This window comes from Aphelocoma coerulescens, chromosome 6, assembly GCF_041296385.1.
Source record: "Aphelocoma coerulescens isolate FSJ_1873_10779 chromosome 6, UR_Acoe_1.0, whole genome shotgun sequence".
Lineage (NCBI taxonomy): Eukaryota > Metazoa > Chordata > Aves > Passeriformes > Corvidae > Aphelocoma > Aphelocoma coerulescens.
Window position 1 is genome coordinate 33,252,912 of NC_091020.1, and position 18,704 is coordinate 33,271,615.

General features: G+C 41.0%; 1 protein-coding gene across 2 annotated transcripts in view; it reads right to left on the bottom strand.

Annotated features, from left to right (window-relative positions):
• Positions 1–1,316: 1,316 nt before the first annotated feature.
• CPXM2 (carboxypeptidase X, M14 family member 2) overlaps positions 1,317–18,704 on the bottom strand; it is a 66,807-nt gene continuing 49,419 nt past the window's right edge. For both annotated transcript variants that reach the window (XM_069020220.1, XM_069020219.1), the window contains 8 exons: positions 17,615–17,703; positions 14,791–14,914; positions 13,654–13,850; positions 12,636–12,815; positions 11,140–11,437; positions 7,564–7,703; positions 6,988–7,087; positions 1,317–2,499 (listed from right to left, as the gene is read on the bottom strand). In XM_069020220.1, the coding sequence (XP_068876321.1) occupies positions 2,243–2,499; positions 6,988–7,087; positions 7,564–7,703; positions 11,140–11,437; positions 12,636–12,815; positions 13,654–13,850; positions 14,791–14,914; positions 17,615–17,703 (1,385 nt within the window). In that variant the 3' untranslated portion in view covers positions 1,317–2,242. The remainder of the gene's footprint in view (positions 2,500–6,987; positions 7,088–7,563; positions 7,704–11,139; positions 11,438–12,635; positions 12,816–13,653; positions 13,851–14,790; positions 14,915–17,614; positions 17,704–18,704) is intronic.

Genomic DNA, 18,704 nt, shown 5'->3' on the forward strand with positions numbered 1-18,704 from the left:
CGAGGTTTGTAAAGTTAAACTCTTCACACCATTATCTCAAGGTAGAAAGAATTCTCCTGCCAGGACAAAGACAGTGGTTTCCACCTTCAATCCAATTTAAATTTGGCTATTTTGTTCCACTTTTGCCTGTGCATTCCAACCACCCTTGCAAGATGCCTTTGTGGGACTCCAGAGAGAATCCACCCAAAAAACTCCATTCATAACCCAAAAAATCTTGTGTGGTCTTGGTCTATTGTGGTGATAATAAAATCTACATATGCCAATGAACAAGTTAAATTTAACTGCAGACAATTGCCTGCTGTCATTACTCCATATTCCAAAATTATTTCACGTTGTTACCTGCACAAAGACATAATTAATCCCTTCTCAACTTTCAAGAAAAAAAATATCCCTTCTTCACAAACTGCAGTTGTATTTGCTACCCAAAAATATGTGCCATACAGGACACTGTAAGGGTGGTAAATAGGGTGAAATTAGTAAAATATAATTCCACAGGATGGAATGATTGGATGAGTTGTTTACTTCTATTACTTAATTGAAATTATACTGACTTGGAGGTGTTCCATAATTTCAGTCACAGAGAATTAAAAATGCACTCTTCTGTTTTCTTGGAGCCTTTGCTGTTATTTAATGGTATCTGCAGGACAAGCACGGGCTGAAACTGTCTGGGAAATTTAAGAATATGATTATTTACTATGCGAGGGCTCATGATTATGTTTTTCAGTCTGCAGTCTTTTGCCTTTTATGTGTTTCCTACATTCCTTGACAATAAAAAAAAAAAAAATTAATACAGATGGCCCATGGTATTTTTACAGTAAGTTTTCTATTTGCTCTTTATTTTTCCTTCAATTTCAATGATATTTTGCTGAATGTCTTTTCCAAGAATCCTATCAAATTGGCAAAAACTGTAAATAGCAATCAAAATGTTTAAAACAGAATTGTATTTGGAAGAGTTTACTGCAGGCTTTCTACCAAGCATGTTAAGAGATGTTTATTTAGTCCCAGACTGGCCAAAATCATGCAGCTGACCCTGGGTTTTTAGGTATAATTTGGGTCATAGCATTGAAGCTAATGGAGCAAAGTTGTATTTTCATCAGCTGACACTGTGTCCAGTGTTGGGTAATTCTTTCCTAGATGTGGTCTGCATCTTTCCTGAACCCCAATCCTGTCCTGCTGTATGATTTTGTTACTCAAAAGCCAACAATAAAGCACAAATCCTGCTCCCAACGAGGCATAAGGCCAGAAAAGCAGCAGCAAGATGAGCAGGCCATGCAGAGGAACCCAGAACGCCTTGCATGTCACAGCAGACAGAGGCATGCAGGAGCACAAAAGGCACTTCAAGTCAGGCCAAAAATCAAGAAAAAAGGTGGTATCAGTGGATTTGTGAATTAAGCACCTCTCAGTGACTAAGCCTCTCACACACATGACACAACTGGCTGTATCCTCACGAAAAGCTCTGTTCAAGTCCTTCTCCCACATCAAGGGAGAACTGCCATGCCACAGTGCTGCAGTTGTCCTGATCCCATAACCTTTTTGTCAGGTTTGGTTCATGGAGTAAAACTGCAGCCTTAAAAATCCAGAGGAGGAAACCCTCCTGGCATTAAACTCTGGAAGCACAAAGCATCCTTAAATCTAAACAACCCAAGCAGGAAAGCAAAGGTGGGTTATTCACTGCAGACTTTTTTCCTGAAGTATAGAGCTTGTCTAAAGGGGAACTTCCAGAGAAAGAGAGGAATTTTGACACAAGTTCTAATCACATTAAACAGAAGTTGTCCCCTCTCAGCTTTTCCTCCCACATGAGAATAAAACATGAAGAGTGTCAAAACTTTTTTGAGTTGCAAAAATATACCAATTTTATACTTTAGATACATTTTTCAATTTTTCATTTCAATTTCATTTCATTCTTCTTTATAAGCATCTCTTTTTTGTTGCTGTTGTTTTTATCCTTTCTTTTCAATTTTTAAATGATTAAATAACCCAACAAGCAAAACATTTCATTCCAGGTCAACTCAAAACACCTTCCTCCATTCTCCCTGTCTCTCCCCTCAGCCCGGGGCTCCTTTTGGCTCGACTTGAACTTCATTTCCGATTTTTTTCCCACCAAAAGGAGAACTCCCCCCAGCATCCATCCAGCTCCACTAACAGAAAGGCCTCGTGCAGAGAAAAATGCATGAAGAGATGGGCTATGTAACTCTCACTACGACTACAGCCAGGCTGAGAGAAGCAGAGCTGGGGCCGAGCTCTATCGCCGCCGCTGCTGCCACTGCCGCGCCCGCTGCCGCAGCCGGCGCGCCGACAGGCTCAGGGGCTGCTTCCCAAACTTCCTCATGATCTCCTTGATCCTCGCCAGGTTGGTCTTGGAGATGGTGAAGTCGCACTGGGTGGCCCCCATGTCATAGCCAACCTCGCAGGTCTTGGTGGCGGCGGTGTAGCCCTCGGCCTTGACGCCCACCACGTACTCGCCCGGGTTGAGGAGACGCCAGTAATCCCCGTCCGCTCCTGGTGGGATAAACACGGTGTTCAGGACTTTGGTCCTTTCTCCTTGAGGAAAGTGTTGTTTATAAAGTCATAGAATCGCTGAGGTTGGAAAAGACCTCCCCAAAAGATCACCAAGTCAAACCACCAGCCAGCACCACCACCGTGTTCACCACTAAACTGTGTCCTCATGTGCCGTATCCACACATTTTCTGATCACTTCTAAGGGTGGGGACTCCATCACTACCCTGGGCAGCCTGTTCCAGTTCTTGAAAACCCTTTCCATGAAGAAATTTATCCTAACATCGAATCTAAGCCTCCCTGGCACAACTTGAGTCCATTAAATGAGGACACAGAATCACATGGGATAAGCTGAGTTGGAAGGGACCCACAAACATCACTGAGTCCAACTCCCAGCCCTGCACCATTCCCAGGACAAGTCCTTGGCCATGGGTAAGAAGACACCACAGGCAGAACCCTCCATCCTCACACCAGGAGGCTGTCCAAGGGGCTGCCCCCATCACGAGTACCCCTCCTCCTCCAACCCAAGAGGAAAACACGCCTCAATCATATTTTCCAAGTGATGAAAAAGGCTCCAATCCAGCTGTAGATTTCTGGCAGTTGGAAAGGCCTGAGGCAAAATCTGGTGATTCCCATGGGGTATAAAAGACTTTTCCCAAACTAATCGTAACAGGGATTCAGAGGAGCCCTAATAAAATACCCACATCGCATGACCCTGACCAGACAGCCAGGACACAGATTTTGGTGCTATTTATTGGGAAAAGTGTGTGAATACATAATATCAACTCACTTTGACATGTAAGTAAATATCCCCTGCTATGAAGCCTTACATTGGGGTTTATTACACTGATTTTCCTACAAAGGTCAATTCACTAGGACGTTTAACTACCTGGTTAAATGTAAATGCTCAAACCAAGCTCCTGTAATCAACTAAACTACTCATAAAAATGTATTTTTACACCTCATTGAATCAGGAGTTTTTGGTCTCTCCTTTTTCCTCATGAATGATCTCAGATATACCCATTTTATGTACCCATATGTGCATCAGGATGATTTTAGCCTTCTTTTAAATATGATTTTAACCACTGAGTATTCTTAGCTGTGAATTGAAAAAGGGGAAAAACTATTGCCTAAAATTAGTTTTGCACTCTGTCCTGGAAAAACTGCCTGTGAATGAAAGTACATATTCAAATATGCAATTCCATGTATAAATAGAAATGGAACATCTCCTGCATGAGGAGGGGTTGAGGTTTTTTAGCACTGATGAGACCTGACAGCCTTACTAACACCAACCTTGGCTCGCTGGCAGTGCAGACTGTAGCAAAAACTGAAGATGATTTGCATAAAAGTATTATATTTGGGAAATGATCAGACAGGTCAGCCTCTGTTTAAAGAAACAGTATTTTAATTTAGAGTTTGGTCAAATAAAAAATGTGCTTGCAAACAGCAAGTGTTAACAAATGGCAATATTGCCTCTACCCTGAAAGTGCAGTCTGAGTGTGCCAGATTTGCACCTGATCAGGTCCATTCTTAAATCCCAACTTGCTCAGGTTTTCCCTTCAGCAAATAGGACCAGATTTAGGGTGATAATCAGGTCCAAATTTTCTGTTTCTCAGGACTTGGGTGCTTTTAGGAAAGGCTCTAAGAGAGGCTCTTTATTCAGTTCTCCCTCACCACTGGGTCTGTTGGAACCTGAACAAAAGGCCAAACCATAAATCTGCCCAGGTTCCTCGTATTCACCCCCAAGGGCTCATTTTTATCTGTAAATGCTCTGGCAATACCCCAGGGCAGGCAAAGGGCTCTGCATCACCCCGTGTGTGCCTGTGATCACATCCCTGCTCCTAGCCTGGCTTCAGCCCCGGGACTGCAAACCTGACCCACATTTTTCTGACACATTTAACAGCCAGTTCATCACAACCCCACAAAGGGCCAGGAATAAACCTACACATTCACACCCCACTGGGAATTTATTACAAAGCTGGGTATTAAGCCTTCAGCAGGATGCACTTTCCCTCTTTTCCATTTACAAGCAAGCAGACAGGAGTATTTCTGTCAGCTGTCAGTGCCCAGAATTTAATACCAGGCTAAAAGGTTGGGGTTTTCTGAAAATCAGATTAAATCCAGTAGGTAAAAAAAAAAAAAAATTCAGAACAGATGGCAAAAAGAAACACAGTTAAAAACACAGATAAATTTAGTAAATAATAGGTTTGCTGAAATAATAGGTTCCAGTGGGAGCAGGCTGGAGGCAGACTGCATCCATATCCACCTACTGGGGCTGGAAAAGGATTGCCATGTCTGCTTAGATAAAAAACCAATGCATTAAGGGACGAAGATAGCATTGCTATGAATTTAATACGTCAGATTACTCCATAAATTCTACAATTTAGAGAAATATCCTTTGAGCCTGATAGGACAGACCTTAGTTACAATTATGCAATTGTAAAAGTGCAAAAGCAATTTTTACACTTAAATATACTGAATTCCACTGATTTAAATACATTATGAAAATCTTTCTAATGCTCTTTTACCTATAAAAAACTCTCCAGGAAACCTGGCCACAGTGCTGCATACCCAAAGCATGTAACAACTTAAACTCAACTTTTCTGTATGGACCAGGCAGCCAGGAATGAGGCTGGAGAGTTGTAATGCCAGAATTGTGCTTAGCTTAGACTAATTAAATAAATATTTAATATATAAAGACATTAAATATATTAAATATTACTAAATGCTACTTCAAAATCCTTGGGTTTTGGTACATCAGGTATACTGAAATCACAGCAAACTTACCAAAACATTCATAAAAATTTCTCTGGACATGCTGTGAAATCAAATTAATTATGCTTTGGTTCAAAACATCTGTCTTTGAAGTCTGGCTGTGACACAGAAGTGTTTCACTAGGAAGAAACTGCACATTTCTCCATCAATACATACTTTGACATTTCCCAAATTGTAGAAAGCAACCCCCCAGACTGCCTTTGCACCATGGTGGGGGAAAGGTGCAATTTTTTATCCAACTGAACTCTTTTCCAGAGTTTTTCTCGTAGATTCCAGTCCTTATCTGACTGTAACAACATGGAATGACTCAGACTTAATCAATAGTTACATCTGCATCGAGGGAAAATGGAATAATTTCCCACAAAGCTCTGGCTCTTGGAATCAATGGCTCCAATTAGCCCATTAGTGGTGTTAGCTGAATGTCAGCATCCCTCTCTGTCCAGAAGGGATATTGTATGGCCAGGAGAAAGCCAAACCGTGCACTTTTATTTCAGTCCACAGGAAGAAGCAAAGAAATTTTCTCAAACCCTTAAATGTTATTAGAGGGCTTTTACAGACAACTTTTGTCTGGCTCTACGGGGCAGCTGACCATGTTAATGCATCAGTGAAACAGCAGAGCTCAGCTCACTTGAAACAAAACTCATGTGAATAGAGATAGGGGCCATAATTCTTCTCCTGCCTGGCCTATTTTTACATCAAGGCAACTCAGAGGTTTAAATGGATACATTTTTCATTTTAAAAGGTATAAATGAAAGAAGACTGCTGACAATTTGCCTTCTTTCTCTGGAGTTATACATGTCATTTTAGCTTTTTGGCTCCAGCATAAATCCTCTGGTTTCAGGGACTAATGAGACGTGTATTGTTATCTGGATAATATGAAACAAGATAGAACTTTTATGTTCCCATCTCCACAGTGATTCCAGAGTGTGAGCTTAAACGTCTCATTAAAAAGAAAAATTAAAGGGAATGAGATAAGTACTTTTATTTTTACTAACAAGTGCAGATGGCCTTGAGCCACGGAGGCTCAGCAATAAGTCAAGATGTAAATAGCTGCAAGATTCCCCGAGTGTTACAAGGTGGGTTTGGGGATCTTGCACATTTATTGCACTTTATTTTTCTTTCACATGACAATCCAGAGTACAGAGAGCTGGACATTAATCACATATTGCATTAACTCAGCCTCAACCAGAGCAACACATTAATTCTGTTAACAGAGTAATACAACCCACGCTTTATGGCAGAATTTCAGCACTGCCAAGGCTTTCTAGACAAGAAAAAGCAGCTGATTACTTTAATTCCCACTGTCATTTCCCAGTGGTCCCATTTTGAAATATTTAAGGCAGAATCATTATTGCCTAATTAAATATCTGTCATTCAATGCTTTTTTTTACAATGGAGACACAGTCGCACTGAAATTAATCATAAACTGTATATTCCAAGATTCATTATTGGCTCAGATCACCTCCTGTGGCAAACATTAAACCTTTGGAAATCACAAAGCTTTATGATACTCCATAGCCTGAAATCAGTTTATGTGTCCAAACCTGCCACTCTGTACCTCAGTGGCAAAGCACATGAAAGTGGCAGCAGATGAAGGACACAGAACACCAGGAAAGACATAAAAATACATCACATGAGTGTTCAAAACATGTGGATGTGGTACTCAGGAACATGGTTTAGGGGGTTTGGTTTTTATTTTTATTGGGTCTTTTTTACCTGTGCGAATGTCATGATTAACACCTTCCACTGAAATCACAGCATTTGGAATTCCCTTCCCATGCACATCTTTCACGATGCCTTTGATGCCACGATGGACCTGTGGAGAGAATAAAAAAAGCAAGTAAATATTGCACAGCAATGAACAGTAGTATTCCCAGGAGCTTACAATGAATCATTAATTCCATACGTGAATTATATTTTCGTATTCCTACTTTATGGCTCACAAAATTGTAAAATATCATTATTAACCCCATAGCAACCCTTCAGGCATTAACTTGTGAATCAGTTGGTGAATTTTGTTAGGATTCCTGAGGCATCAAATTCAAGATACAAAGAACAGATGAAGCAACAGACACAATATGGGGTTTTTTTTTTCTAGCAGCCCTTTCTAGCAAGCTCAGCACTCACATCAAATTTTCAGAAGCTTCATTCTTTTATTCCCTGAAGTCAGACCAGCCTGGCTGAAGAGATATGTCTATCAAAAATACCAATAACCACATAATTAGTCACGCAGGAGAAATAGCAGAAGCCTTAATCTCTCAATCTGAGAGGAGTTACAGCTCTGCTGAATACCTGTTCCATGAAAACAATCAGGGACTCGCGGTTGTTTTCCCACTCTTCGGGCAGCTCGCTCTCGTGGGGATACTTGTCACAGCCAACATAGATGGAGAGCTCAAAGCAGTTGGTGTGCAGGTAGCTGAAGTCATTGATGCCTGTCAATAGTGGGGAAAAAGGGAACAATTTCATTTCGTTTTTCATCTATTGATCAGACCTGAGATTTTCTGCAAGTTAATGTAACTTCTACAAACACAAGTTGGGTATTCATGCAGCTGGCTCAGTCTGCAGAATCGGAGGGGCAAAAGGTTTTTAGAGATGCCACATATCCTGTAGCAAAGCACCAGAGTGTCCAAGGCCACGTTGGACAGGGCTTGGAGCAACCTGGGATAGTGGAAGATGTCCCTGCCCAGGGCAGGGGGTGGAACTCGATGGGCTTCAAGGTCCCTTCCAACCCAAACCATCCTGGGATTCTACTGGTGGAGAAGATGGGGACACAGCCAAGAAAAAGGTCTCTCTCTACAGCAAAAACTTGTGCTTTGCTTTAAGAAAACACTAAGCATCCCTAACCCTGGACATTGTCCATGGAGCAGCTCTCCCTTATGAGTGCCCTGCCTAGAAATGGAATTGTCTGTGGTGGGTTTCAGGGAGGTGCAGCTGTTAACCCAATTTATAGAACCCTGAATGCCAGGACACAGAGCATTGTGCTCACAGGGATTGTTATGTAAAAGTGATTTATCAGAGCAGTTGGTGAAATAGTTCCTCAGTCTGTTTTCCTCCCTGAGTAATCTAACTGATAGAAAAGCCAGAAAAATCAAGGTAGTAATAATTGTTTGATGTTACATATAGTGTCTGTAGTTTGTAAGAAACGAAAGGTGTTGCAGAAGACTGGGATCTGCACTGCTGCTCTGCATTAGGGATTTCCATTAGAAATATGTCCTAATCAAGCCCCAGGAACGTCAGTGCCTCCAGTCTCTGAGGAGTTTCAGTTTAATTCTGCATTACAGGGACCACTGTAACCTTTGCAAAGGTCCTGAGCCCTAAAGAGGACTGTCCTTACATACAGAGCTCAAACATTTCCAATCTCCAGGTTTCTCTCCTGTTTCTCACCATTATTTTTCCTGCTTCTCAGTTCTCCACTATCACATAGATAACAAGATACAGAGCATGAACACAAGACGAAGAAATTCTGTGAGCTTCCTTTCTTATTCCACCTGCATTTCTAATAAGAAAATATTTTAAAATATGTTCGTTAATGATCATTAATTGTTATGTTTTAAATGGCAGAGATTAACAGGATTTGCATTCACTGAGTGCTTCTCTCTGAGAAGAGTTAAACCAAAATCTCTGTTCCTGTCCAATTACCACAGAGCAGTAGTCAAGTATTTAATGAGCCCTCAGTGCCTTCTGGAAGCAGAGCAGGAGGATTATATAACACAGATGTTAAACTTTTCACTTTTGTTGATGGGGAAAGCCTAAATATCAGCCAGTGGCATATGCTACTCTTCATAAACGTGCTTCCCCTCCACTTGAGAAACAGCCACAATTATTTTCCCCTCACATACTGTATTGCATCCTGATTAATCTGCTGTGAAATGTTTTGCCACACACAGTAATTGCTCAGTTTTAATACATGTATTTAAGAAAATGGCTTAACATTGTCAAGAGCGGCTCTTTCCTACTGCCTGAACATGCAAATCCAGCCTCAAAACCACTGGAAATAAAATGAAACCAATCTCTTTTTTGCCTTGGTGCAGTTCACCCAGTGCAGAAACTTTATATGTAAAATTGCTGAAGAACTTGCATTCACTGCAGTTCAAAGTATGTGCAGGAAATAACACGGCTGGGTTTTAAAGGCATGAGGAGGTGTTGGGTATCTGTGGTGCACATGCTTCTCTGGGGACTGAAAATAAATTAGAAAAATCCCATCTAAATTTTCCCATGGCATGAGCAGTGAGAAGTTTCTGTGCAGGACCACTGCAAGGACACAGATGGACAAGGAGAGAGGGGATGGACAGTTTCAAGGTGTGGTACGGAGAGGAGATGCCACCCACACCGAAGGATGGGTGGGAGAGCATCTGCAAGCACTTTACTGGAAGTCTTACTATAATGTAACAGAGCAGGACGTAAATGATAATTAAAACATAATCAAGCAATAAAACAGATCAGATGAAACAAATCCAATATGTAATTGGTCCTAAGAAATCAGGGTAATACTCAGCATCTATGTTGTCCATCTTAAGGTAACTCAGTGTGACAGCTGTTAGTGACAAGGCCAATGCCATCTTTTCTGGATTGATTCATAATGATGTTTCTTGTAGCACTTAGGAAAATTAAACTCCTAAATTAGATAATTAAGTGGCCAAGTTAGCTCTCAGAGTATGCTTTAGAATTTGCAGAAATGCATAGAAATGTACTGTCAGTCCTAAGAGTTCAAGGTTTCCCCCAAATTCACCCAACACTTTTTAAACTCCTGAAAAAATATTTGAAAAGCTAATTCTTGATTGTAGCCTTTAAAGGCCAGCCAGCACTAACTTCACACAGGCCAACGTAAAAGCCATAAAAGCCATGTCCAAATTCCAGAAATGTTTATGCAGTGGAAGTACCCACAAGCTCCAAACACGAGCCAGTTCCAGCAAAACCTGGCCTGCACAGGCACTGGCCTGCATCTGTTTGCCATTAGTGCTGTTCCTGTTGTCAGCCCACTGGTGGCACATGCCTGTCTCATTTCCTAATTTCAGGGAATACATTGTTTGACTGATGCACTTATAAAACACCAGGATTTTGAGCAGAACTGTGATGAATCAGCAGAGTCTCTGATTCCCAGCCTGCTCCAAGTGCACACCCAGAGAGACAAACGTGCCTAATGCTGTTAAAAATGGGCTTCTAATTAGGCTTTCCTGGAAACCGAGGTTTTGGCTGCACCACAGGCCATGGCTTCCCCTCTGTGCTCCTTAGCAGGGCGACAGGCTTGGGTGTATGGAGATTGATCCAGGCTGTGAGTGGTCCTGGAAGAATGCCGGTGGAGCCCATGCAAAATTTAAGTGTAAGGATGTCCAGGTCTTTTAGAAATAGGACAGTAGCAGGCAAACAGAGGCTTTTTATGGAGTATTACAGCTCCGAGTGAATGGGAGTGGGGGCTGATCTGTGTGAGTTCAGTCAGCAGGAGGCTGAAACCAGGATTTCCTTCTCTGAGAGCCACTGGAATCTCTCCCTGAAGCCACTGTTTCAGCTCTGACCCTGGTTCTGATGCATGGCAGTAGTTTTCTTGTTGCCACCTTGTGAGATGGCAAAGGCTGACAGGGTCCCCCCTGCCAGTGGGTTTGGACTGGGTTGGTTTCTCCCTGACAAACTGCCTTGAGTGCACAGAGTTCTTAAAACTAACCATGTGCACATGCATTTTGGAGAAGTTGGTTGGAAAAGAAGCAATCACCAGGTATTAATGACAGTAATGACATCTGATACGTGATGAAATGAGGAAATATTCCTCTTAGAACACACATTTTACCACCACCACCTCCACAGCGCACACCAGGCAGTGATGACTTTACCCTAATTAACAAGGTAACACTAATTGGAGTTCCTACCACTTACTTCCAGCCACGGTGTGCCAGGAGGCTCCATTGACAGTGCCATCCTCCTTCTGGAAGTCCTCAGTGTGGCAGGCCCTCCTCCTGGCATCCGTCATCAGCCGGTGCGTGGAGGCGTAGGAATACGCCAGCCAGCGGAACACGTGGTCATCCGGGGTGGGGGTGTAATCCTGGGTTTTCCACATGGATCTCACCATGTCATAGGGATAGGCCACCACCAGCTCTCCCCCCTGCAAGTTGCCACCCAGCACGAAAGGGATTTTTTCCATCCAGGCTATGATTGCCCTTGTCTCCACTGCCACCTGGGAGAAAAAGAAAGAGCAGCTTTGATTCAGCCTGGGAATCTGATACAATGCTGTTTCAAAGGGAGGCCAGGCTCAGGAGTCCTGCTGGGAGTTCCTGAGCATGAGGAGCCAGCAGAAGGCATGTGGGCAAGGAGAAGGCCTTTTTTAAATTGTGGTGCGTGTTGGCCATCCTTGGGAGGTCACAGACATCCCTTAAAACTAACTAACAAAACCTTCATGTCAGTAATTTACAGAATGGGAACATCTGTGTTGAGTGAGACCAAGAGCAGGAACTGACAGAGATGTCAGGTGGTGACACTGCTCCCCCTCTTTTTGTTTCCAAAATAAGGGATTTTAAACATAGAAATAATGGCCATAAATTAAAATACAAGAAGTTTCACCTCAACATGAGGATGAACTCTTCCACGAGGGTAGCACAGCATTGGAACAGCTGCACAGGGAGGTCGGGGAGTCTCCCTGTCTGGAAAAACTCCAAACCCACCTGGATGTGTTCCTGTGTCACCTGATCTATGTGACCCTACCTTGGCAAGGGGTTGGACTGGATGATCTCCAGAGGTCCCTTTAAACTGTAACTATTCCTTGATTGTGTGATTCTAAACTACTAACACTGCCCCAGTGAAGCTGCTATTAATAGCTGCTATTGTATTTAAAAGGTCAGGCCAAAATAAGTTAAATTTCTGGCACAATGATCCAAGAAACCACTTCAGCACAAGCCACTGCACTGGTTTTGCATGTGCCTGATCTGTTGCCGTGTTTTTCAAGACAAGAATATATTTCAAATAAGAGCAAGTAAGAGAACCCCAGGAGAAATCTGTGAGTGAGTTATCAAAGAGCTCATCTACACCACAAAACCAGGGAGAAGCCTGATCCACATGGCTGAGCTCATGGAGAGCTTCTCCTTGCCTACCTTGCTGCCTAAATTTCGGTATTGAGTCCTGCAGGTTTTTGCAATAGCTGAGGGAAAAGAAAATCCTCTAGGAAAGAGTTTCTTCCTCAAGATCTGCCTCTAAAACCTTGGGGGAAAATGGTCCTTTTGTGGTGCATTTTTATTTCCACTGACATACAGGGTATTAGTGACAGGCAGTTTAGGTCAGGTATGGAACATCACCCCCAGGTTATTCATTTCTTGAGAAATGTAACTCTCACTCTCCCAGCACATCCCAGCCTTTGTGTCCCCTCTCCCAGCCTTACTCACAGTGGCATTTTCAGACAGGTACCAGTCAGGGATCGGGATGTGATGGTTTGGAACTTTTCTTTTACTCTTCTTCTGATCTTCTGACTCCCAGAGCAGAGAGTTTAAGTCAGGGAAGTTATTGTTGATGTCAATGCCATCCTGAGTCCATCGTCCTAAAGACCAGCCCCCCAGTTCTGAACCCTTGGATTAAAAACAAAAAAAAAAAAAAAAAGAAAAAGAAAGAAAATTAAAATTAATATTCATTCAGAGTAGAACAACCTGCAGAGTGTGCAGAGTGTTTGGGAATGTACCAGAGATAATTTTATACATAGAAATGGAAGATGAATTATTTAATTAACTGAAATAAATATAACTGGCACTTTCTAAAAAAAATTTGTATGAAATCTTGAATGAGATGAAGGAAAACCCATGAAAATTTACTTGAAGTTAGCCAAAATATGTCTCTCAATGGAGCCAGCACACATCCCCTCCCATGACTATGATTCTGACTTTTCTGTTCCAGTCTTCTGCAGACTTTTCTGGAAGGTTTTCCAGTGCATTTGACCAGCCCCTACAATTTTTCCTGGTGTCTGTCTTTATCCAGACTGAATTATTACGATGCCCAACACACTTTGCTCTCCTTAAAGGCACACTATTAAATTTCAGCTGCGGAGGAATGCAAATTTTCACGTGCTGAGCTTGGTTTCTCGTGAGAAACAGACTGTACGAATTTTCCATTTTCCATAATGGTGTTCCCATCACTCTGTACACCTCAGGATGGTTTGTTCTGGCAGCCTTTGTGACCCTTCTTTCCATGTTCATTCTCCTGTTAGCCAACATCACATAAAATTCTGTTTCTTTCAGCTTTTCCCTGAGATGTTTCAGTGGTTTGCGTTTACTTTGATGTGCTCATCTTTTCATTTTTAAATTTTGATCGCTTGTAAAATGTGGGCTTTGAAGAAAATAATGACAAGAGGGGCATTTTTGACTCATCTCCTGGAATGAAAAGAATTCCTTGATGTGTTCATCATCCTATTACCGCTTTATAAGCCTTGTCATATCCATCAGGGTTCACTGAGGGCAGCAGGTGGATCCTCGTGTCCTGAATGAGGTGCACAATGCGTGGGTTCCCAGCCAGGTACTCCTGGCACATGAACTGCATCAGCAGAAGGATTAGCTCTCGTCCAAGCACTTCATTCCCATGAGCTCCTGCAATGTAGTGGAATTCTGGCTCCCCTGTGGAAAAACCACGGAGCAGAGTTGTAGTCAGAGCAGCAAATCAAATCTCTATCAGATGGCATTGGTGCCAATCAGCAACATTCTACTGAAGGAGTGTTGGAGAAATGTCTTAACTGCACAGAGGAGAGGTGAAAATGTCACTTTGGAGAAATAAATTGCTTTCTGTTTCTATTTTAGAACAGGCTTTTGTATCTGTGATGTCCAAAGCCATTGTGTAAAACCTCCAAAACCCATTTTTGATTAAATATATTTTTAATTTTACTCCCAATTTGGGCACATTAGAGGTAGATTTTAACAGCTCTGATAGTCTCAAATCACATGAAAAAGCCATTGCTAGCAGTTCTTTAGGACAGAAGAGAATTTTCGTAACAACCAATTTAAATGTAAATAAACATGAATATCAGGATATTCATGGATACATCAAAGCACAAAATTCCTTTTTTTTCCAAAAGCTGTCCCAGGCCCTATGATAGTGGGAAACACCAAAGACTCAATGAGTTTCTATGTTGAAGGATTGTATCATGGTAAGAAATTGAACCCCAGCCCTCACAAACAAAAAATTATTTGGAGGTTTGGCCTATCCCTGCCTGCAATGCATTCACCCCACATGAAAAAGGTAAGTTTCTATCAAAAGCTACATCAATCCCCACAACTAAAAACCATCCCCCAGCACTAAAATTCACTTTTATTTTATTACTGTAAAGAGTGATCATTAAAGAATTGATCCCACATTCAAAACCTCTTCTAACTGTGCTCACCCTCCTCTTCCCAATTTAGAAATGCAGCACTGAGGTTCCTCCCACATACATTTGAAATCTTTGCTGCCCTGAACATAATTCCATCAGTGATAATTAGTGCAGACACAGAGAAAGGGGAGGGGGAAAAAAGCCAAATCCCAACACCCTTCAACAGATTTAGTTAAGACTAAAATCCTAACCAACTTCGTGTTCTCCTGGGTTGTCAGAAATCTCGACAGCATACAGCTTCAGTCCTTGGTTGCTTTTTCCAATATTGTAAATTCTTGTGATATTTGGGCACATTTTATTCACAGTTTTCATCAACTGCCAACAACAACAAAAAAAGAGACATATTTAGACAATGCAGCATCAAAATAGATCCACTATGAACTGGTTCGTTCTAAATAGGATGTGGCATAAACACTTCATTTGCTTCTCTGATTATTTCTTAGTTGTAAAAGCTTTATGTTTAGTTCATGAATTTATAGCTCTGCTATCACATTTTAAAAACATTATGCAATGGAGAGTAATTAAAATAATGGAGTGTAATTAAAACAACCACACTTTGTGATGTACTGTAGGTAAGGGACTTGTGACCCAGGGTGTCAGTGCACAGAAATGCATTCATTTTGCAGATTGCCACGTTCCCTCCAATAGAAATTTTATTTTTTTCACTCTGCCAGCAAGTAGAGACATTGTATTAAAAGCAGTTCTATTTTAGCCAAAGACTAAAACTGTACTGTATAAATAATGTTACTGACCCAGACCTGTGTTTACTAATTTCTCTCCTCACATCTTCTTCAGATTGAAGGAAACTCAGCTGCTGATATTTCCCTGCATCCATGCAGCTCCACAAGCTGAGAAATGGGGAATGTGGGCCTGTTGTCTCAGAGCTGTCTCTGAAACCCAGCACAGAATCTTCTGTCTCTGAAACTTCCATGGGGCAGAAGCTTTCCTGACGTGCCTGGCACTCCAGTGCTCACAGGATACCAAGAACATCAATTTAGAAAGTGGTTGAAAGTATGGAAATGCCCATTAACAGTGAGAAAAATGCCCAGAACCAAGTTCAAAGTATATTACATTCAGTGGAAATGTTTGCTTTGGCCTCAGTAAACTCCCCACCATCTCTTTAATCACAAACATGTGATCATTTTCTGAGTCAAAGAACTTTTCCTGCATTAGAGCCTCAGTAGTAACCTTTACTGTGACTCTTTTGGTAACATGTAATGCAGTGGAGGTAATAGTTTATGGAAATACAATGCTGAAAATGCACATATTTCATATTTGATCTTCTCATACCCTTTTCCTAGAAATGGCACAATATTTCACCTGTGATCTGGGTTTGTTGTCTCAAAGACAAGGTTGTACTCAAACATCCACATCAAACATGTAACAGCGTCCTGTGCCACATGGATACATAGAAATACAGACATAGAAACCAGCACATAATACATATTTTGGGCTGTAAACCAATCCTGACTTCTGCACACAAGATACAGTGGGTGGTCCCATTGACTGGAAGAAGAATATTGAATTCTCTTTTACAAGGAGAAAACTGGAGCCATAAATTTTATCTTCCTAACCAGAGAGTTCTATTAAAATAACCTGACATTGAGAAAATCCCTCCATCTCACAAATACTTGATTTATTGCAATGTAATTTAATGCTTCCAAAACCTGGCCCAGAGAACACCATCTCCTCCTCCTTCAGCATTTATAATAAATCACTTCAAAGAACAGCATTTTTCTGAGATGGCTGGTGGTGAAGTAGCTATGAAAAGTGACAATAGTGTATATTTTTGGGGGTTGGGGATTTTTTGGGGTGTTACCTTTGGTTATGTTGTTTGTTTGTTTGTTTTTAATAAGAAGTTGTCTCTGGCAGTTATTATTCCATTTTGCACTGAAGTTTTGAGAATAGTTTTAGGAATATAAGACTTGTTGCAATGCAACCTACAGTATTCTGCCCACCAGCAATTAAAATCCAATGAGCTCCAAACAAATTAATTATTTTGACACAGAGGAAAACAGAAATTTGGAGAGTACACAGTTCACTTCTCTCAGCCACTGTCACAGATTTTCCACTTGTATGAAGAGTGCAAAAAACCTCTGGTTTAAAGCTGTGGGGTTTTTTTTTTTCCCCAAGATATTTCTAACCTGGCCAACCTGTCTTTCTGCAATGACAACATAAATACATTTTATTTTATTGTTCTTGACAGTAATTATGCCAATTGAGTTCCTACTCATCTAATCTTTGTGCTAAGAAATATGGGCCATGAAATCTCTACCAAAATAAATGTGTGACTCAGTACACAATTGTTCAATAAAAACCAGTGGTGATTCATGCAGTATAAATACACTGAAAATCCAGCACACAGCAAGTGATTCACACACATCAAGTCCAAACATATTATCTTTATATTTGAAGACAAAGCAGGCAGAAATATTTCTTCAGGATAACACACACTTGTGTCTGTGGTGATATGAAGCAAGATTAAAAACAATAACAAAGCCAAGAACAAGGCTGGCTGTGTGAAGTTAAAAGAAACAAGATTAACAAGCCTGGTAGAGTTAAAATTATACTAACAGGGTTTTTTTTCTGGTGTTTTTGATGAAGTTTTGCTAATTTTCACAACTGTGAATATGGAATTGGACTCTAGAGATTATTCTGATTATGCAAATCCACTGAAATAACTGAGAAAACTGATGGCTAAACCAGAGTCAAATCTAGAAGGAGAAACCACTGTGTCATTCACCACTCAATTACACATGGAAGAAAAAGAGTGGCACCTTATATGAAAATACTCCCTCTGTCATGTAGTGTCACATTTTTCAGGTTAGTTTATGTACAAATCAAGACTTTGGGATTTTATTTGAATGTTGCTTTTAATCGATTAAAACAGGGAAAATATTTTAAAACACATTGCAGACAGAGTTTAATAATATTTTTAAGAGCTGGAATTCGGATTCCACAGGGCTGAAAAGCCTGCACCCATCCACCCTCCATCACACACCAGCCTCTGCCTACCTGCCTCATTTCCTTGTAGTTGTGGTGCTTAAAGTCCAGATTATCAGTGGTTGTCATTTCATTTCTTCTGTGGTAATAATTATTTGGATCTGAGAAAAGAAATAGAAGAGTTTTCACCTGCTTAGGATTTTCAAATGTGGAGGTGCTTTGGCACAGTGCATGTAAGGAACGTGGAAATCTGAATCTCACGGTCCTGTGTGTACTTAAAACAGGTTTTCTATAAGCAAAACTCAAAAACCAACTAATTTTAAATATTTCTAATCACTGCACAAATCAATTCATACAGATCCAAATAAAAGCAAGGAGGAGGCATCAGCTTTCCAGACAGCTCCTCTGCACAAAAAACTCAACAGAAAAGCAGAAGGGCAGCCTTAAGCTGCAGAGGAGGGAAAATGTCACTGGGAAATGATGAGTCAGATGCAAGATAAAAGAGTAGAAGAAAAATCAAATTAGAGGGAAAAGCCACAGTAAATATTCTGTGTCCACTTGATTAATTTACTATTGCAAGGAGTTTTAGTTTTCCTGATGAGTATTTTCCAAGCCTATGCGCTGCTTGTGAAACATGGAAAGGAACAACTGCGCATATTAAACATTCCCAATTATCTTCCAAAACAGTTCTTGTGCAAGTCAGAGGTCTTTGTCGCTTAAAAATTTACATATTCACTTATTTATGGCTATTATTTATAGTTTGTGCATTTGGAAGCACCAAAGGAGGATATGTGGTTAGAAAAGAATCTTTTGTCTCCTTGGCATTCCAGGCCCTTCACCTGGAAATAAAATCCAGGCCAAGACTCTTCTGGCTCAGCTTTGAAGTTCCTGATAAATGTGCTCCTAGCCTAATCTATTTTGATTTCTTTTCAGAGACAAACAAGTCTAGCTGGAAAACACTGGACACATTCCTTAAGTGGCCACATCTGGGATGTCTGGAATTTTGAGTAATCATTTGTCAAGCCAGTGGCTGTCAGGTTCCATGAAAAATTGTTTGCCTTCAGACAAAATCATCTTCATTGGTTTAAAATTATTGGGGGAAATGTGAAATATGAAAAAGTCTAAGTGTCATCCTGTCTCATTGCAACACAAAAAGACATGG